General features: G+C 39.7%; 2 protein-coding genes across 4 annotated transcripts in view; both read left to right on the forward strand.

Moving 5' to 3' along the window:
• The window catches only part of LOC106917176 (sortilin-related VPS10 domain containing receptor 2), a 36,088-nt gene extending 31,309 nt beyond the window's left edge, over window positions 1–4,779 (forward strand). The window contains exons 7-11 of the mRNA XM_088015982.1: window positions 1,042–1,162; window positions 1,294–1,451; window positions 1,545–1,664; window positions 2,490–2,936; window positions 4,173–4,779. Coding sequence (XP_087872108.1) covers window positions 1,042–1,162; window positions 1,294–1,451; window positions 1,545–1,664; window positions 2,490–2,936; window positions 4,173–4,227 — 901 coding nt within the window. The 3' untranslated portion in view covers window positions 4,228–4,779. The remainder of the gene's footprint in view (window positions 1–1,041; window positions 1,163–1,293; window positions 1,452–1,544; window positions 1,665–2,489; window positions 2,937–4,172) is intronic.
• A 2,498-nt stretch (window positions 4,780–7,277) lies between these two features.
• LOC148153882 (VPS10 domain-containing receptor SorCS2-like) lies at window positions 7,278–15,396 on the forward strand. Of its 3 annotated transcripts, none has more exons than XM_088015239.1 (5): window positions 7,278–7,454; window positions 7,545–7,644; window positions 8,003–8,105; window positions 8,901–9,094; window positions 10,448–15,396. In XM_088015239.1, exons 2-5 carry the CDS (start codon window positions 7,593–7,595, stop codon window positions 10,510–10,512), a joined length of 414 nt encoding a protein of 137 aa, XP_087871365.1. In that variant the 5' UTR covers window positions 7,278–7,454; window positions 7,545–7,592; the 3' UTR covers window positions 10,513–15,396. The 3 variants fall into 3 exon arrangements, with proteins under 3 accessions (XP_087871365.1, XP_087871363.1, XP_087871364.1); XM_088015237.1 differs by having other exon boundaries at window positions 8,946–9,094; XM_088015238.1 differs by lacking the exon at window positions 10,448–15,396 and having other exon boundaries at window positions 8,946–9,408.
• The last annotated feature ends 929 nt before the right edge of the window (window positions 15,397–16,325 follow it).

The raw sequence follows: 16,325 nt of genomic DNA on the forward strand, positions 1-16,325 counted from the left end.
AGAACAGAAGGACTGGATTTTGTTGTTCCTACTTCCTGTTGCTTTTTGTGGTTTCAAGAGGTTTGAATACTTTCAGACAGCAACAGGAAGTGAGGAAGCCACTCGTGTGAGTCGTCAGAAACTCATCCATCATGTCGTCTTTAACGGTGTCAGTGAAGACGGTATTAGTCATGCTTGCTTTGCTCTCCAACAAGGTGATGGTGGGCCACCGCTGGCAGACTAACATATGCTGGAGTCACTGACTTGAGTCACATCAGTCTGCTTTCAGAAGCAATGCTGCAACAGCAACGGGAAGACAGCTTACTGTGGCTCCAGAGTGGGGAGTGGGCCTGTGTTGGATTATAGAACAGCACCATCTAGTGGAGGGATGCCGTGTGTGTAGGAAGGCTTTACTACTCTGGAGCTGAGTGGTGTCATTTTACAACAGTTTTATTAGGGAAATCTTAGACAGGATAAAAAACCAAATGTAAATTTCTGCCAAAATTTTTTTTGAATAATCTCAGAAATTAAAATGTTCACATTTACAGTTTTTCAGTATTTTTTTCTGTGTACTCCGGTAGCCAGGCAACAACATTTTATTGACGAATTCACTTTTTTGTCTTTGTGCAAAGACTATAAAGTAAGTCTAAAATTTTCTGGGAAAAGTTGATACATTTTAGATTCATCTCAGAAATTTTCTAGAAAAAGTTGAAAACCTTCGACTTTTGTAACTCTAGAAAATTTCTTGAGGTTAATCTCAAATTTTGAGTTTTTTTTCTAGCAAATCTTTGACTTTTCAAGCTCAGAAATTTCCAAGTTTTTCTCTAGAAAATTTTGATGATTAATCTCAAAAGGTACTTCTCTATTTTTTGTTTTTCCCATCTACAGCGGACCAAATACGCCATTGTACATTTTCTTATTGAAGATCTTTCTTTTTATCTTGATATCTTTTAATTATTGATGAATGAAAACAAAATTATGGCAGTACAGATAAAGACCACTCTGCCCTGAAGTAACAGTAAATAATATTGAGTGTGTGTGTGTGTGTGTTTGTGTTTTCAGTGTGTTTGGCCACATCAGCTACAGGTCGGACTGGGAGCTGGTCAAAGTGGACTTCAGGCAGTCTTTCCCCCGTCAGTGCACCGAGTCGGATTACGAGTCCTGGCAGCTCACAGACCTGCAGGTAAATCACAAATACATTAGTTTTATTTCCCCCTATAATTCAGTTATTTGATAGATTTTCTGACATCTAAACTATTTTTGAGGACGTAGGAGTGCAGATGAAACGTATCGTGTTAGCTTGCGTGAATGTTTTCGGTGCGCTCGGGTCGCCCTCAGGGGGAAAAGTGCATTATGGGACGAGAGCGGACCTTCAGGAAGCGGAAGGACAGCGCGTTCTGCGTGAAAGGAAAGAGCTACACGTCGGCTCTCACCGCCACGCCCTGCCAGTGCACCGACAACGACTTCATCTGGTGAGCGGGCCACTGAAAGAAATGAAATGCACAAAAAGTACAAAAACAAAGTCTCTGATTGTAACTGTGCCTCTGACCGTTGGGCACATGCAGTGATTACGGCTTTGAGCGCTCCGACACGGAGGGCGATCGATGCTTCCCAGACTTCTGGTTCGATCCCGAATCTCCCCCAGAGAGCTGCCACCTCGGACAAAACTACCAGTCGAGCACTGGGTACGTTTCATATTTAATAAAAAAGGCTTGTTTTTGTTTTTTGATTTTTTTTTTTACCCCTAATTTCATTCTGTGTTAATAAGACCAACACTTTGTGGCAACAAGTCAAATTTTGAAGCAAAAAAAGGTGGGAAAAACATCAGATTTTTATTTTTATTATTTTTTTTACATAATGTGTCGTTTTTGTTTGTTCAGCTAATGTTGAGGAATAAATTACATCACTTAATACATCACTTAATGTTTAATTAATGTTTATTATTAATCAGGGCGTTGGAGGAGTTCTGTAATTTTTTTGAGATATTTTCTCTTTTCAATTCTTGATTTTCTGGGGGGAAAAAATGCTCTTTTAAAAAAAAATTCTATATGACAACCATTCCTTCTTGTTTAGGATGCCATGTACCTGAACTAATGTACCCAAACATTGGTGATGTTTGCCATCATCAATGTGGTGATGGCAAACATCACCACATTGATGTTTGCTATCAAATTATCATGATGTTTGCCATCATGATAATTATTATCATTGAATAATAATTACTCATTATTCAATGAGTAATTCAACTAACTCATTGAATTACTGAATGAGTTGAACATTCTTAGTGAAGGGTTTATTTCTGTACTGAGTGACAGAGACAGCTTATGGTTAATTTCCTGTTATGTTTTTGGACAATAAGTAGCTTAGAGTTAGCTAAAGTCTGAAAGGAGCAGAAACCAGAGTGGCTTTGACCAGAGAGACGTTTATAATAATTAGGATATTAGCTGTTAGCTTGTTTTTATGGTCGCTAAACTTTTTTTTTTCTTTCATTGTTCTCCGTTGTGTTTCAGCTACAGGAAGGTGATATCGAACTCTTGCGAGGGAGGCCTCGACAAGCAGCAGAGTGCCAAACAGCACAGCTGCCCTCTGCTGCCCCCTAAAGGGCTGAAGGTCGGCATTAAAGGCCAGATGCTGGCCGTGGCCCCTGGCGATGACATCACGTTCATCGTCCACCAGGAGCAGGTGTCGTTAAAAAAAAGCCCTTTTCTCCCTGCTTTTCTCTCCGGCATTTCCTCTGGCACCGGCTTACGGGTCGTTTGGTTCCCAACAGGGCGACACGAGCAGCACCAGGTACCAGGTGGACCTCGGCGACGGCGTTCGAACCATTTACCAGAACCTGACGGTGACCGACGAGCCCATCCAGCACCGCTACGAACAGCCCGGCGTTTACAAGGTGACGGTGAAGGCGGAGAACATGGCGGGACACGACGAGGCCACCATGTACATCCAGGTCACAGGTCAGTGTTTGACCTACTCTGTGACCTTTGAAGGGAACGTATTTAGTCAGTGTTTTGTTCCTTTCCTCAGACTGACAGCTCTTTGTCAGAGGCATTAAACCTAAATGCTTCATTCCTTCTTTTATTCACACCTGGGAGTGTTCAACATGACAGCAGAGACAAATAAACCTGTGAACAGTCAGAAAAATAAATAGCACTTTTCAGCAACATCCTTCCTACAAGGAAATGCTGAAATAAAAATACAAATGTGGTTTGAGGAAGTAAAAAGTTTAGGAAGTTATTAAAAGCTAATGCTAGCATTCTAGCAATTCTGGATGAACAAAATGGAAACGTGTGCAGTGACTCCTGATTATTTCCATATTGTAGAAAAAATCAGTTTAAGTAAGATGTTCTGTCCTGAGTTTTCACAACAATTTTACTTTTTTTGCAGTTTATAAAAAAGAAAAAAATCAAACCTCTAGACTCGAGCTTTTCAAAGTGGTGGCAGCCAGGGGGCGCCAGCTGAGCCTCAGAAGGTTGGAGGAAAGATGAGGAAGAAAAAAGCTAATTTCCTCATTTTAAAATGTCATTTTTTAAAGAATACAGTTAAATCTATTTACCAATTTTTGTAAAATTTAAGCTAAAATAACTTACTGAAATGTTACTTACTCTGCTCAGCTTTTTGATTGGCTGCCTGTCAAATTTATCCAGCTGCTTTGCTCCTCAAGCGTAAGCAGCAAACGCAAAATGGACAAGTTTGTGAAAAGAGATAGACCAAAGGAACAGAACAGAATTCATGGCCAACTAAAACCAGAAGGTATGAGGCAGCATTTATGGTAAACAAATATGAAATAGTGAATAAAAGTGAGAAAAAGCAAAGAAAAACATTCCAGGCGTCAAGGAGCTGCGGAAATGCCGCCATGTTCTTTTGACAGAGGTGCCGTTTGAAGCATGCTGTGCTGTTTGATCTAAAGTGTTTTTATTTTTTCACCAGTCAGATCGTCCAACGATTCTGTTCAGTCCTCTTTATGTGTCACTGTGACCTCAGGCAACATGTTGAACTCAAACTGACCCGCTGTGCTCATTGGTGCGTAAAGACATCAGGGGACACGGTGTCAGTCTTGCTGAATGTGGCTTTTTACGTTTACGTGAAACAGCTGATCAGTAGAGTAAGAAAGGCAGCGAGGGATTTTCCATTGAACAGTTTTTTTTTTGGGTGAATAATAAAAGAAAAACAAAAAACTATTTCCTGTGCAGAGCCTCTGCAGGAAGTTCACCTGGAAGCAGTTCCCATCGCCAGGAGAAACGGTGAAGTCAACCTGACGGCCGTAGTTCTTCCCACTACAGCCAATCTGACCGTCTTCTACTGGTGGCTTGGTGACGGCCCTACGGTAAAGCTGGAAATATTCAACTATTGTTTTATGGTGCTGACTGACAGATACCTATAGGTGCATCTTAAAGGGGCGGTGTTATGTAAAATCTTTTTTTTTTTTTTAGCTTTCCATCATGTTGTAGTGTTATTCCCTCCTCAAAAACATACCTGAAGTGTTGATTTGATTCTTTCATGAATGTTTGAGAAATCCTTTAATCTCCATGGCAACCACTCACCTGTGCATAACACCTGGGTGGACCTAGCCCCGCCTTCCAGACTTTGTTAAAGGGTTAATAGAGGAGCCATGTTGTGATGACTTTCTGAAAGCGGAGTTTCAGAAAGAGCTGGAGTTTCTTAAAGAGACAGAGGCCCAATTTCAAGGAACTAAATTACAAAGTCAAATTTCTTTTAAGTCGTTATTGATATATGTGGCATTTTTATAGCAACTGAAGGTAACATAGTTACTTCATTGTCCTGTAAAATAAGGCACTATGTGCCTGGAAAATATTACAACAGTACCCCTTTAAAAAACTAAAATACCATAAAAAGTTTCATATTTTCAGTCTCTCATTTCAGAAAGTAAAACTCGTATATCATGTAAATTTATTGCTGAAATATTTCAAGCCAGAAACATCTCAGAAAATTAGATTATTGGATAACAATTAAAAACAGGCATTTCTAATGCATGTCTGTTATGTGTTGGCCATCATACTGGATGTGAATATTTATACCATAAAAGAGTTTCTGGGCTCCTTCAACTCATGAAAAAGTAGAAGTTGCTGTTAATGTGAAGTATATCAAACCTCATGTTGGTGTATTTAACATAATGATTTAATAATCTTTGAATGTATAAAAAGTTGATTATTATGAGGTTTAATACCTAAGTTCTTGGTGTGCTGGTTTGTCTCGTTCTTCCTGTCGTGTAGCTAACATTTCTCCCTCCCTCTCCCAGCCCAAACTGACCCTCCAGAACAGCCTTTTGACCCGTTTCCCCGAGAGCGGAGAGGTTTCAGTCACCGTCCAGGCGTCCAACGGCCGATCCATGGTGCAGGACACAAAGATCGTCAGAGTCTATGGTAAGACAATTAATACGTTACACTTAATGAAGCGTCAAGGTAACGACGGTTGTGTGTGTTTTTCCATAATCAGGGACTTAGCTTAGCTTTGTGGACACGTAATACTAGATTGGTTTACTTAGTGACTGTAAAACAGCGTCTGCTTAGTGTTACATTTACAACCATTTCAAACAGTGGTGTCCACATTGCAGCGTGGGGGCCTTTTGCAGCCCTCTGAAGGATTTTGCAGAGCGCCTGACCACAACGCAAATGGTTGATGCAAATGGATGAGTTTTCATCTTGTAGTAAAAGATTTTTAAAGATAAATAACTTACTAAAAAAAAAAAAAAACAAGATTTTTTTTTACAGATTAATAATATCACGTTTTAAAAAAGAATCTATTTTGTTACAAATAAATAACATCTCCATAAAATAAGTCAGGATTCTTTTACTGGTGACCTGTTGTGTCGTAACACAATTGTTCACAACCTTTCTTATGTTTTGTATCTATAATTAATACAAAAAAATTTACTTTCATTTATTATTTAGCAGATAAACTTAACAAAAATGACACAAAATGTTTGCTTTGAAAAACTTTTTTGGCCTCTGAGAGCTTTCAGTATAATGAGGTTTTATGATCTAAATGTTTACATTTGAGTCCTTATTAAAGAGACACAAATTCAGTGGTAATTTTTATAGAAGTGTTTGTTTGTCTTGTAGAGCCCTGAACAGAGCTGCATGATAGAAAATCTTGGTTTGGCTCAAAAGCTGAGTTATAGCCATGCAGCTCATAGATGTGTTTTGTCTGTACGTTACCACCCTACATGTAATTTCACATCAAGTCTGCCTTTTGTTTTATTGCGACTCTGATCCCATTCGGTTAAATGACATCACTTTGATTACACTTCTGCCGTCTACATCCGTCTAATCGAGACATTTCTGCTTTCCGCACACACAACCCGGCAACCTGCTGCCATCTGTTAGCGCCTGCAGCGCCGTGGAAACACGCAGACTGAAACTACGCCACATGTTTCCTCCGAGGTGATTGGCAACGAGGCGCGTCTGTCCGTTCAGAGCAGCAGCTGTGGGTTTGGGTCGTGTTTTTCCGGGCCCGATCGGGTGTCGGTCCTAACGACTCGCTCTCCTTCCAGACAACTTCCAAATCATCCCGCTGAGCTTCAGCAGGAACCTGGACCGTTTCAACCCCAACATCCCGGAGTGGAGGGACGACGTCGGCCAGGTGGTCACCAAGCTCCTGGCCAAGGTTTGATCACTTCACTTCTTTTCCAGTCATTTTCTTTGTTATAGGCGACGTTGATGTTGCCGCTGGATGACTTGGTTGCTTTGCTGTGTGAGAGACGAAAGTTTAAAAAAATGTTTTCAATGGACGATGGTGATGAAGTATAAAAGATGACCAGGAGAAGTGTTGCTCCATCCTTTATTGTTGGATTTTAGAGGGTTAGGGTTAGGCAGCAGTGGTTTCATATAGATTTTCAGGGCTACAACTAATCGATTATTCTGACGATTAATCGAATGAAAGAACTGACACAATCTGCATATTTTTCATTATCTACCAGATCTTATTTTTTATAATTTTAGAAAAACATTTAAAAATGCAAATAACACAGTTCCCTTTTAACTAAAAAAAATGGCCTAAAATGCAATAGCATAGCATTAACATAGTGAACGCTGGATCATTTGTAGCAAATGATGAATCTGCAGCAGAGGACTGATCTGTTGGCAGCAGGAGGCACTTAACTACTCCACTTCAGGAGAAGCTTAGAATGTATGTTCAGACAAGGAAGGTTTTTCATCTTTGTGTAGTTTTGGCTTAATCACTAAATTGGTGTAAAAAAAAAGGCAAATACGTTGAGCTGAAATCTGAGAAACAACAAACCTGAGCAATTCTTATTTTTTGTAGAATATGCGATTGTTGTCGGCTTCCTTCTGACCAGCCTTACACCGTTCTTTGTGACCGCATGTCTTCAGACCACAGGCGTACCTCAGGACTCTCTGGTTACCGTGGTGAACCCAGGCCTCCCCACCACGGCCGACCTGTATGTGTTGCCGCTGGACTCCAAACCAGCCAAGGGCAGCATATTGGTAGATAAGGTACATCCACACAAACCTGCACCGTTTCTCCCAAAGCATAAAGACACGTTCAGTGTAAACGCAGCTCCAATATGATGTTCTCCTTCTTAGCGTATCCCAGCGGTCGTTCAAGCGGTCAGCGACAAGAACGTGAGTTTCATGGTCCGAGGAGGTCTGCGGGTGTTGGTGATGTTGGCCGACCCGAACGCAGGTAGACCCTGAAAGCTGCCGACGCTTTGCTTTGTGTTTGCCGTGATTGTTTCCACTGTATTAACAATAACAAACAGCATGCTAATGACTATTTCCATTGAATAGGTTTAATTGCTAATGACTCGGTAGCTGCAGTGGCAGAGAATGGTGCGTTCACCAGACGTTCCCAAACACAAATAAAACCCTTTCCCTGTTGTTGTGACCCAATGAACCGTCTCCACTTTGAGGCCGCCGTTCTGTCCTGTTCTCCCAAACACCCCTCACACTTTCTCATCAACACTAGCAAATTTTCTGCTTTTGCTTCTACGTGACGTCGGCCCCTTCTTGTCTGAAGCCTGTGCATTTGTTTGTCACTCTAGGCTACCATGGAGCAGCCGGAGGGCCAGGCGTTTGGGCGCTGGCTGTCATATTCCTAATAAGTGTCATCGGCACCGGCTCGTTCATTCTGTACAAGTTTAAAAGGTGAGCTTTGTCCCGGTGTGAAGTCACTTCCTGTTGGTCTGCACTCGGCCACAGCCAGTAGCATGGTCCGAGTTTTGACGCAAAATATCTATTTTCTTAATGTGTGATAGGCTGCTTATATTTACAGATACACAAACCCATTTGGAAATTAAAAAGACAATGGCAGCAGTGACATAATTTTTCAAACGGTGTTGCAGTCCGGCCTCATTCAAAGAGGTCATGGAGGTCGTGGTGACATCATCCCTCCTCCCAGTGACGTGGGAATCAGAAACACGTTTACATGAGACGTTTAGACGCATGTAAACACTAAATAAAGGTTTTGTCATGATTCAGTTCCAAGAATGTATGTAAAAACAATTGTCTTCAATCAGAGGCTACTTCAAATTCACAGTAACCCAGACTGCTACAGGAGATTTCTCCTGCCCCACAGCCGTTACCAGCTTATAAATGGAAATAATTCTACAGAATAATTGAATTTTTGCAGCAGATTTTTATAGTTTTGTTAATTTGTTTGGTCGATTCAAAAGCATTATCTGAGACTCACTGGTAACCATTGCTTAATTTCCCAAACTTCCTACCACACACTATATTTTGCATGAAATTTAGAGTCGATGACAATATCTTATGAACTGCATGCATTTTTAATTTATTATTTCCCCCCACAACAGTAGCTCACTAATAACACCACAGCCCCTGAGCGCGGAGCACGAATATCCACCGAAAAGTCACCTGAATGAAAAGCTGCCGTTCGGTTCTCCAGCCCCGCCTCATTAAAAACAAACCACTATCCCACAGTCCTTGGCCTAGGACTGAGGACCCCTATCCTCCACTGTTTTTCAGGAAGCTCCCCGGCAACCGCAACATCTACGCCCAGATGCACAACGAGAAGGAGCAGGAGATGACCAGCCCCGTCAACCACAGCGAGGACACGCAGCACATCATCCAGGGCGAGGAGTTCATCGACGACGACCTGGACTCGCAGACTCTAGGTAACGCAGGAGGCAGCCCCACCTTCCGTTCTCTTATAAGGACTACCACTAACCACTGCTACTAAAACAGCCAGGCCACTAACTCCAGCAGCTAACACACACCAAGGTACTGAATGACTTCACCCGTTTTCTTTTAATGTTTTAATGTTGCTTGTTTTTGTTTTTGTTTTTTTGGTAACACTTTATTTGATGAGGTGTGCATAAGACTGACATGACACTGCCATAAATATGACATAACACCTGCTAGGAACACGTCTTTATGAATGTCTATGACTGTTGTCATGAAGTGTCATTTCGTAAATAATGGCACTTTATTGCAAAATTGCTCTAAAAGTTGCATTAAAAGTAGATTAAAAGTGCCAACTTTGCATTAAAAGTGTCCTTATTTACCGAATGACACTTCATGACAGCAGTCATAAACATTCATAAAGACTTCAAGTTCATAACAGATGTTATTTCATGTTTATGACAGCGTCATGCCAGTCTTATGCACAACCCTTCAAATAAAGTGTTACCGATTTTTTTAAGGCACTTAAATGAATTGATTATATGTGCAGGTGCATCTCAGTAAATAGACATGCAACCTATTTAATTAGTTAAATTTCCCTTTGGGATCAAGAAAGTATTTTTTGAATTAAAAATGGTGTGTGTGTATATATATATATATATATATATATATATATATATATATATATATATATATATATATATATATTAAGTTTTGCTAGTGCTTGTTTTGCCACTGCACTTTTTCCTTCCACTCAACTTTCCGGTTGTTGTGTTGTTGTGGCAGTGTGCAGAGAACTGGCTTCATCAGCATGACTTTTTGGGTTTAGCCCTTCTTTGTGAATGGTATCGCTGACTGGCAAACAAAAAAAAACAAAAAAAAAAAAAACAGGTTTTATTAGTCTTATGAACTATTCAGATTTTTCAAGAAACTTTGAATTTGGGAGCTTTTCTTAAATGTGAGCCTCGTAATCATCAAAAGCAGGAGCTAAACATCAATAAATGCTTGAGATATGAATCATCGTGTGTATCCTTTTTTTTTTAAATCGAAGCAAATTAACTTTGCAGTGAAATTTATTGACTTATGAATATTTATTGAGATGTGCCGGTAGTTTTAGCATGCATGTTAAATGTTTTCTTCTATTTGACTGACATTGCAAAAAAAAAAACATTAATGTGGTTGAGATGTGTGTTCACATGGTTACACTGTTTTGTTTAGAAAACGCCACAAAGTACCGTTTACACCATTCACTGTGATTTCTACAGTTCATCTGTTAGCTTAAGGCTAATTCCTTTGCACATGTTGTTTTTTCGTTCCCCCTCTATGCCCCCTGACTTCGTCTCCAGGCAACCACTCAGGTGTGATCCTGAGCATCAACTCCAGAGAATTACACGGTTACCTGAGCAGCTGATGGCTGACGGGGCAACGCTGACGGGCTAGCCCAGCCTAGCCGAGCCAGCTAACAAGCACAGGGACTCTGACTTCCTCTTCCTCCCTCCTCCCTCGTCTCTCTCTCTATCTCTGTCTCTCTTTTTTCATCCACGTTGGAAACATCAGATCTACCCAACAGCCTCTTCAAGCCCAACTTTTTGGTGATCTGTTTGAATTTGTTTGTATTCCACGTCCCTTTCTTCTCCTTTTCAATTCATCTCAACTCTGAAGACGTGTTTGAGGTTCATGTGTTGATTTGTGTGTCAGTGCTTCAAAAATGTGCTGAAGTAGCACAACTTCCCTTCCTGGTTTTATCTGATAAGATGGTTGATCAGTGCAGGCCAGCAGCGACTGAAATCAGGCCTCGCAAAAGTATTACTACCACCTAAACCTTTATTATTAATATTTGTCATGTTGCAGCTGTGAACTTCAGTGTATTGGGCGTTTATGACACAAAGTAGCGTAAATCCTCTTGACTACCATGAAAAAGAGTTGGTTTTTTTGTACTTTCCAAATTGTGTGGAAATTTGAACTACGGGTAGTCGCGAGGATATTTGTAAAGTAGAAAGAAATTATACATGACTTTTCATTTCTTAAAGATAAAACAAATCAGTTATTTGTGAAACCACATTTTTCTACAAGGTTACATGGAGAACATCTGTGAAAAGAAATCGTTACTTCGACTAGGCCACTCTACCGTGTGAGTGTGCGTTTCTGTAAACCGTTCTGCTGCAGCTCCAGTGGTAAGAAGAATGTCTTTCCTCCAGGCTGTTTTCAAAGCCTAAGATTTTTTTTTGTCACAGTTTTTATCCTCTCATCTTCCCCGTTGCAGCGTCCCCCACAGCATGATGCTGCCACCACTATGTTTCCTGCTGGTGCGATCAGAGCGATGTCTTGCAGTGATTTTTGTGTATGCCAAAAAGCTCAACTCAGGTTTTCCTGTGATTATTTTTTCTCAAACCAAGGACAGAATTTGGACAAAAATTGTGTCAACAAAATACTTTAACATGATATCAACACGATTTGTGTTGATTCTTCCTCAAACAACAAAATGCAAAAAAAAAAATAATAAATTTAAAAAAAATCATCATTTGAGAACAAATCAAAAACAAAAATATTTTTTGTGGTAGAGCTGAGAAACAACGGTGCAAAAATAAAGCGAAATTTCAGTAGAAAATCTGAAACCAAAATAATAATCTTACAAGTATTCACACCTCAACCTAATAACCATGAATCGTTTTCCTTCTACTTTACATTATGCAACAATTGAAGTTGCTGTATTAATAACACATTGAAGTTTGTGGTTGTAATGTGCCCAAATGTAGAGCTTTGAAGGAGTACAAATACTTTTCCGAGGCTCTGTATGGTTCTGTTAGAGCATTAGATGTAGGCCATGCTGGGGTTGTGATGTTAAATGAAGGATGAGCCAGCTTTTACTCCTTTACTTACTTTTCTTCTCCCCCAAAGTTAGCACTCCTCTCTTTTTACAAGGCAATAATAATCTCAATGGAATGTACAGTATAATAAAACCCTTGTGAACTTGCATATGAAGGGAATAAGCATGCAAACACAAGAGGGCGGTGTTGCACTTTCTTGGAATTTCCACTCACAGGTACTTCTCACCTCCTTGGGACTTCACCATTATGTCCACACAGCTTTGATCTTTTTTATTTTATTTTTTCCCATTATCCTACGTCACCATTGTTCCGGATCCTTGTTTAAAAATCGTATGAATATCGATGTGCGGTGTTTCAAATGAGTATCAGCTCTCGTGTGTCCCATGGTGCCTAAGACGGCAGACTTAGATCTGCTCTGTGACATTTCTCTGTTATGTTATTTGTGTTTTAAGTCTCCCGCGGTCAAACAGCAGGGTGGGAGGGGCGAGAGGTTCCCGAAACCACAAACACACAAAACCTCGTGAAAAAGGACGCGCGCGGAGTCGCCACACAGGGTAAAAAGCTCGCGGCTTTCTTAATCGGCCCCATATCTGACCGCGGGGGGGGTTTAAAAAAAAAAAGCAGAAGAAGAAAAAAAAAGAATGGCCCTTTCTGTTCCTCCTCCTTACACGTTGTGGGTCGGAGCAGACTCTGTCCCCTGGAGACGAAGGTTGCTGACGTGAGGAGAAAGGAGGCAAGTCGACGTATTCTGTATCAGCCTATATTAGGCGTAGCCCACGGTGAAATCTTGTCTCTTTAAGGTTTGGTTTTGTTGTTTGTAAATGTGTAAATATGAATAGCGATTTCCACTTTGTACATACAGTCATATGAAAAAGTTTGGGTACCCCTATTAATCTTATTTATTTTTATCTCTAAATATTTGGATGTTTGCAACAGCTATGTCAGTTTGATACAACCAATAACTTATGGACTCAGTAATATTTCAGTATTGAAATGAGGTTTATTAGACTGAAAAAAAATGTGCAGTAAGCATTAACACAAAATATGACAGGTGCAAAAGTATGGGCACCTCAACAGAAAATTGACTTTAATATTTAGTAGATCCTCTTTTGCAAAAATAACAGCCTCTAGTCGCTTCCTGTAGCTTTTAATGAGTTCCTGGATCCTGGATGAAGGTATTTTTGACCATTCCTCTTTACAGAACAATTCCAGTTCAGTTAAGTTTGATGGTCGCCGAGCATGGACAACCCGCTTCAAATCATCCCACAGATGTTCATTGATATTCAGGTCTTGGGACTGGGATGGCCATCCAGAACATTGTAATTGTTCCTCTGCATGAATGCCTGAGTAGATTTGGAGCGGAGCGGTGTTTTAGATCATTGTCTTGCGTAACTTCAACTTTGTAACTGATTCTTGAACATTAATCTCAAGAATCTGGTGATATTGACTGGAATCCATGTGACTCTCAACTTTAACAAGATTTCCAGTGCCAGCATTGGCCACACAGCCCCAAAGCATGATGGAACCTCCACCAAATTTTACAGTGGGTAGCAAGTGTTTTTCTTGGAAAGCTGTGTTTTTTTTGCCGCCATGCATAGTGCCATTTTTTATGACCAAACAACTCAATTTTTGTTTCGTCAGTCCACAGGACCTTATTCCAAAATGAAGCTGGCTGTCCCAGTGGTCTTCCATTTCCTTACTGTGTTCCTCACCGTGGAAAATGACAGCTGAAATCTCTGAGACGTTTTGTATCCTTCCCCTAAACAACTATGTTGAACAATCTTTGTTTTCAGATCATTTGAGATCTGTTTTGAGGTGCCCGTGTTGCCACTCTTCAGAGGAGATTCAAATAGACCATCTTGCATTTGGCCACATTAAATACCTTTTCTCATGATTGGCTACACCTGGCTATGAAGTTCAAAGCTTAATGAGGTTACCAAACCAATTTTGTGCTTCAGTAAGTCAGTGAAAAGTAGTTAGGATTCAAATCAATAAAATGACAAGGTTACCCAAATTTTTGCACCTGTCAAATTTAGTTTTGATGCATATTGCACATTTTCTGTTATTACAATAAACCTCATGTCAATACTGAAATATTACTGTGTACATCAGTTATTAGATATCAAACTGAAATAGCTGTTGCAAACACCCAGATATTTAGAAATAAAAATGATTAAGATTAATAGGGGAGCCCAAACTTTTTCATATGACTGTATTCCCATCAAAGTGTGTGTTTGTGTTTTACACGACTACCAAAATAAATCTTTTTTATTATTTTCCTTATTCCTTCTGGATTGATTCGCCAATGACTTTCCTAACGACGATATAAAAAAAAAAGTTTCTGGTTTCATCATCATCACTTGCTTTCCTTGTATCCATTTTCAATATGACTGTGTTTTCCAATGAGGAATATTTCACACTTATCGCTAACTGGAAGTAAGACTGTCATCTCCAAAAGATGCTGACAGCTACTGTATACAGTAATTATTATGTATATGGATATTTTTGATACACAAGTTCATTTTCTTTTTCTGTTGACCTCTTGCTGATGACTTTTTGTGCGACTGATTGCACTAACTGGTTTACGAAGTACGACACAGTCCGATGAAAACTTTAAATCTGAAGGCCTTTGCAGACCAATAACCAGCAGCAGCTGCGTTTCCACTGACCATAAAATTGCGCAAGTTTAAATTAGGAAAATAAATTTGCTTGATGGAAACACACCAATTTAGAGAAAGAAAATATAATTAAGTTTTTTGCTAGAAAAAGTTAGGATGTTAGGATGAGGTGACCTTTTGACCAAACTATGAAAAATATTGCATTTTGCAAAACTGCAATGGAAACATTTTAATTCCCCATCACGAGTCATGTGATCAACAACCGGATGTTACAACTAGTGGAAAAGACGAAGAAGTGGTAGAAGGATGATGGCACAGATTTTTTTTATGAATAAACTTGATTTTAATTGCATTCTTATTTAACGGAAACACCAAAATTGAAAAATTGTTTTTATCCTTTTAAGTTTTTTTTTTTATTTTTTTTTTACACACTAGCTAACATTAGCTCTTGCGCACATCTGATACGGAAACGCAGCTACTGTTGTCACGACCACTCTTGGGGTTTATCACGTATTGAATACGGCACATTACATTCGCTTGTTTACACCTTAAATCATCTTTTGTACATATTCTGCTCATGTTCCAGTTAGTTTTCGTAGTGAGGTGTCGTCATTGTATCAATGTTCCTTTAAGCAAGAAGGGGGAACGTGAGGGGTTGTGATATTCCACTGTATTAGTCCAGTGAGTTTCACGGGTGATGACACTGACGTGATTTGTACCACGCTGCTTTTTCTTTGGTTGCATTTTCTATTTGCTGGTTTGTTTGATCTCTTCGTTTCTGTGCCGTCTCTTCAGGAAGCATAATGCACTGAACCTGCATCCTGAAATAAATCACTCCCATAACTTGTACGTGTGTCTGAACTTTATTGGGTCAATCACCCTTGTGACCTGGTACCACCTCACAGGCATCCATTTGGTCTGTTTGATACAGTCCAACAATAGTTCCCCCCCCCCCACCAAGATGAAACACATTTTTATAATTATGTAACTTTATAAAAGTAAATTGTAAAATTGGGAAAAAAATGACACTAGTATTAAAGTGTGCATGGTGGGGTGGGTGATATGGACTTATAATTTTAAAACACAATTTTGTGCTGTTTTGATCAATTTTCTTTTTTCTTTTGTTCTTGCTTTTTTCAGATTTACATTTATTGATGCTGTGGTGGGACAAACAATGCAGAAACTAGTAAAAAAATACAATGATGTCAGTTTGGTTTTTAATATTATAATTTATTGAAACAACTATAAGTTAAAATTCTTACTAGAAATTTTTCACGATAAATAAATGATAAATCCCCAATGTAAAAACTGAACCATGACTAGTCATCTTTACAGACATCAGTATAAACATAGGAACGATTATGTAAAAAAAAAAAAAACATATTTACAAGGAGAGGCCGTTGACGGTGTCTAAAACAGGAGATCATTGGAACAGGTAATAGCGCAGGTGATTAATAAATGATGAGACAAATTGACCGAATTTACAAGGTGGTACAGAGGAAATGCCCTGGAGGAGATCCTGGGGTCCAGAAGGTGAGGGTGAAGATGGTGAGCAGGGGCAGTGTAAGGGGGGAAAAGTTAGGACAATTCCAAGGGATCCTAACTGACAGGGGGACCCTTGTAAAAGTGTTTTTTTCTTCAAAGTGCCCCAATTCTTTTCTATTTCTGTCAATTACAAAATTAACTGTATCGTGTTTTTTATTTTAACACGGGGGAAGAACCCGGATTGTGACTGAGGACGTGGCCCTAAAGCCAACTGGTAGACCACTGAAATAACA

The sequence above is a fragment of the Poecilia mexicana genome, unplaced genomic scaffold (assembly GCF_051168715.1).
Source record: "Poecilia mexicana isolate PSO_F unplaced genomic scaffold, ASM5116871v1 scaffold_18, whole genome shotgun sequence".
NCBI lineage: Eukaryota > Metazoa > Chordata > Actinopteri > Cyprinodontiformes > Poeciliidae > Poecilia > Poecilia mexicana.

Bases quoted from the DNA above. Each gene is read 5' to 3' on its own strand.
- LOC148153882 (XM_088015239.1), top strand. From the start codon at position 7,593: ATGGTCCGAGGAGGTCTGCGGGTGTTGGTGATGTTGGCCGACCCGAAC. The intron at 8,106-8,900 runs GTGAGCTTTGTC...ACTATCCCACAG, and splicing joins ATTCTGTACAAGTTTAAAAG to TCCTTGGCCTAGGACTGAGG. The intron at 9,095-10,447 runs GTAACGCAGGAG...CTTCGTCTCCAG, and splicing joins CCTGGACTCGCAGACTCTAG to GCAACCACTCAGGTGTGATC.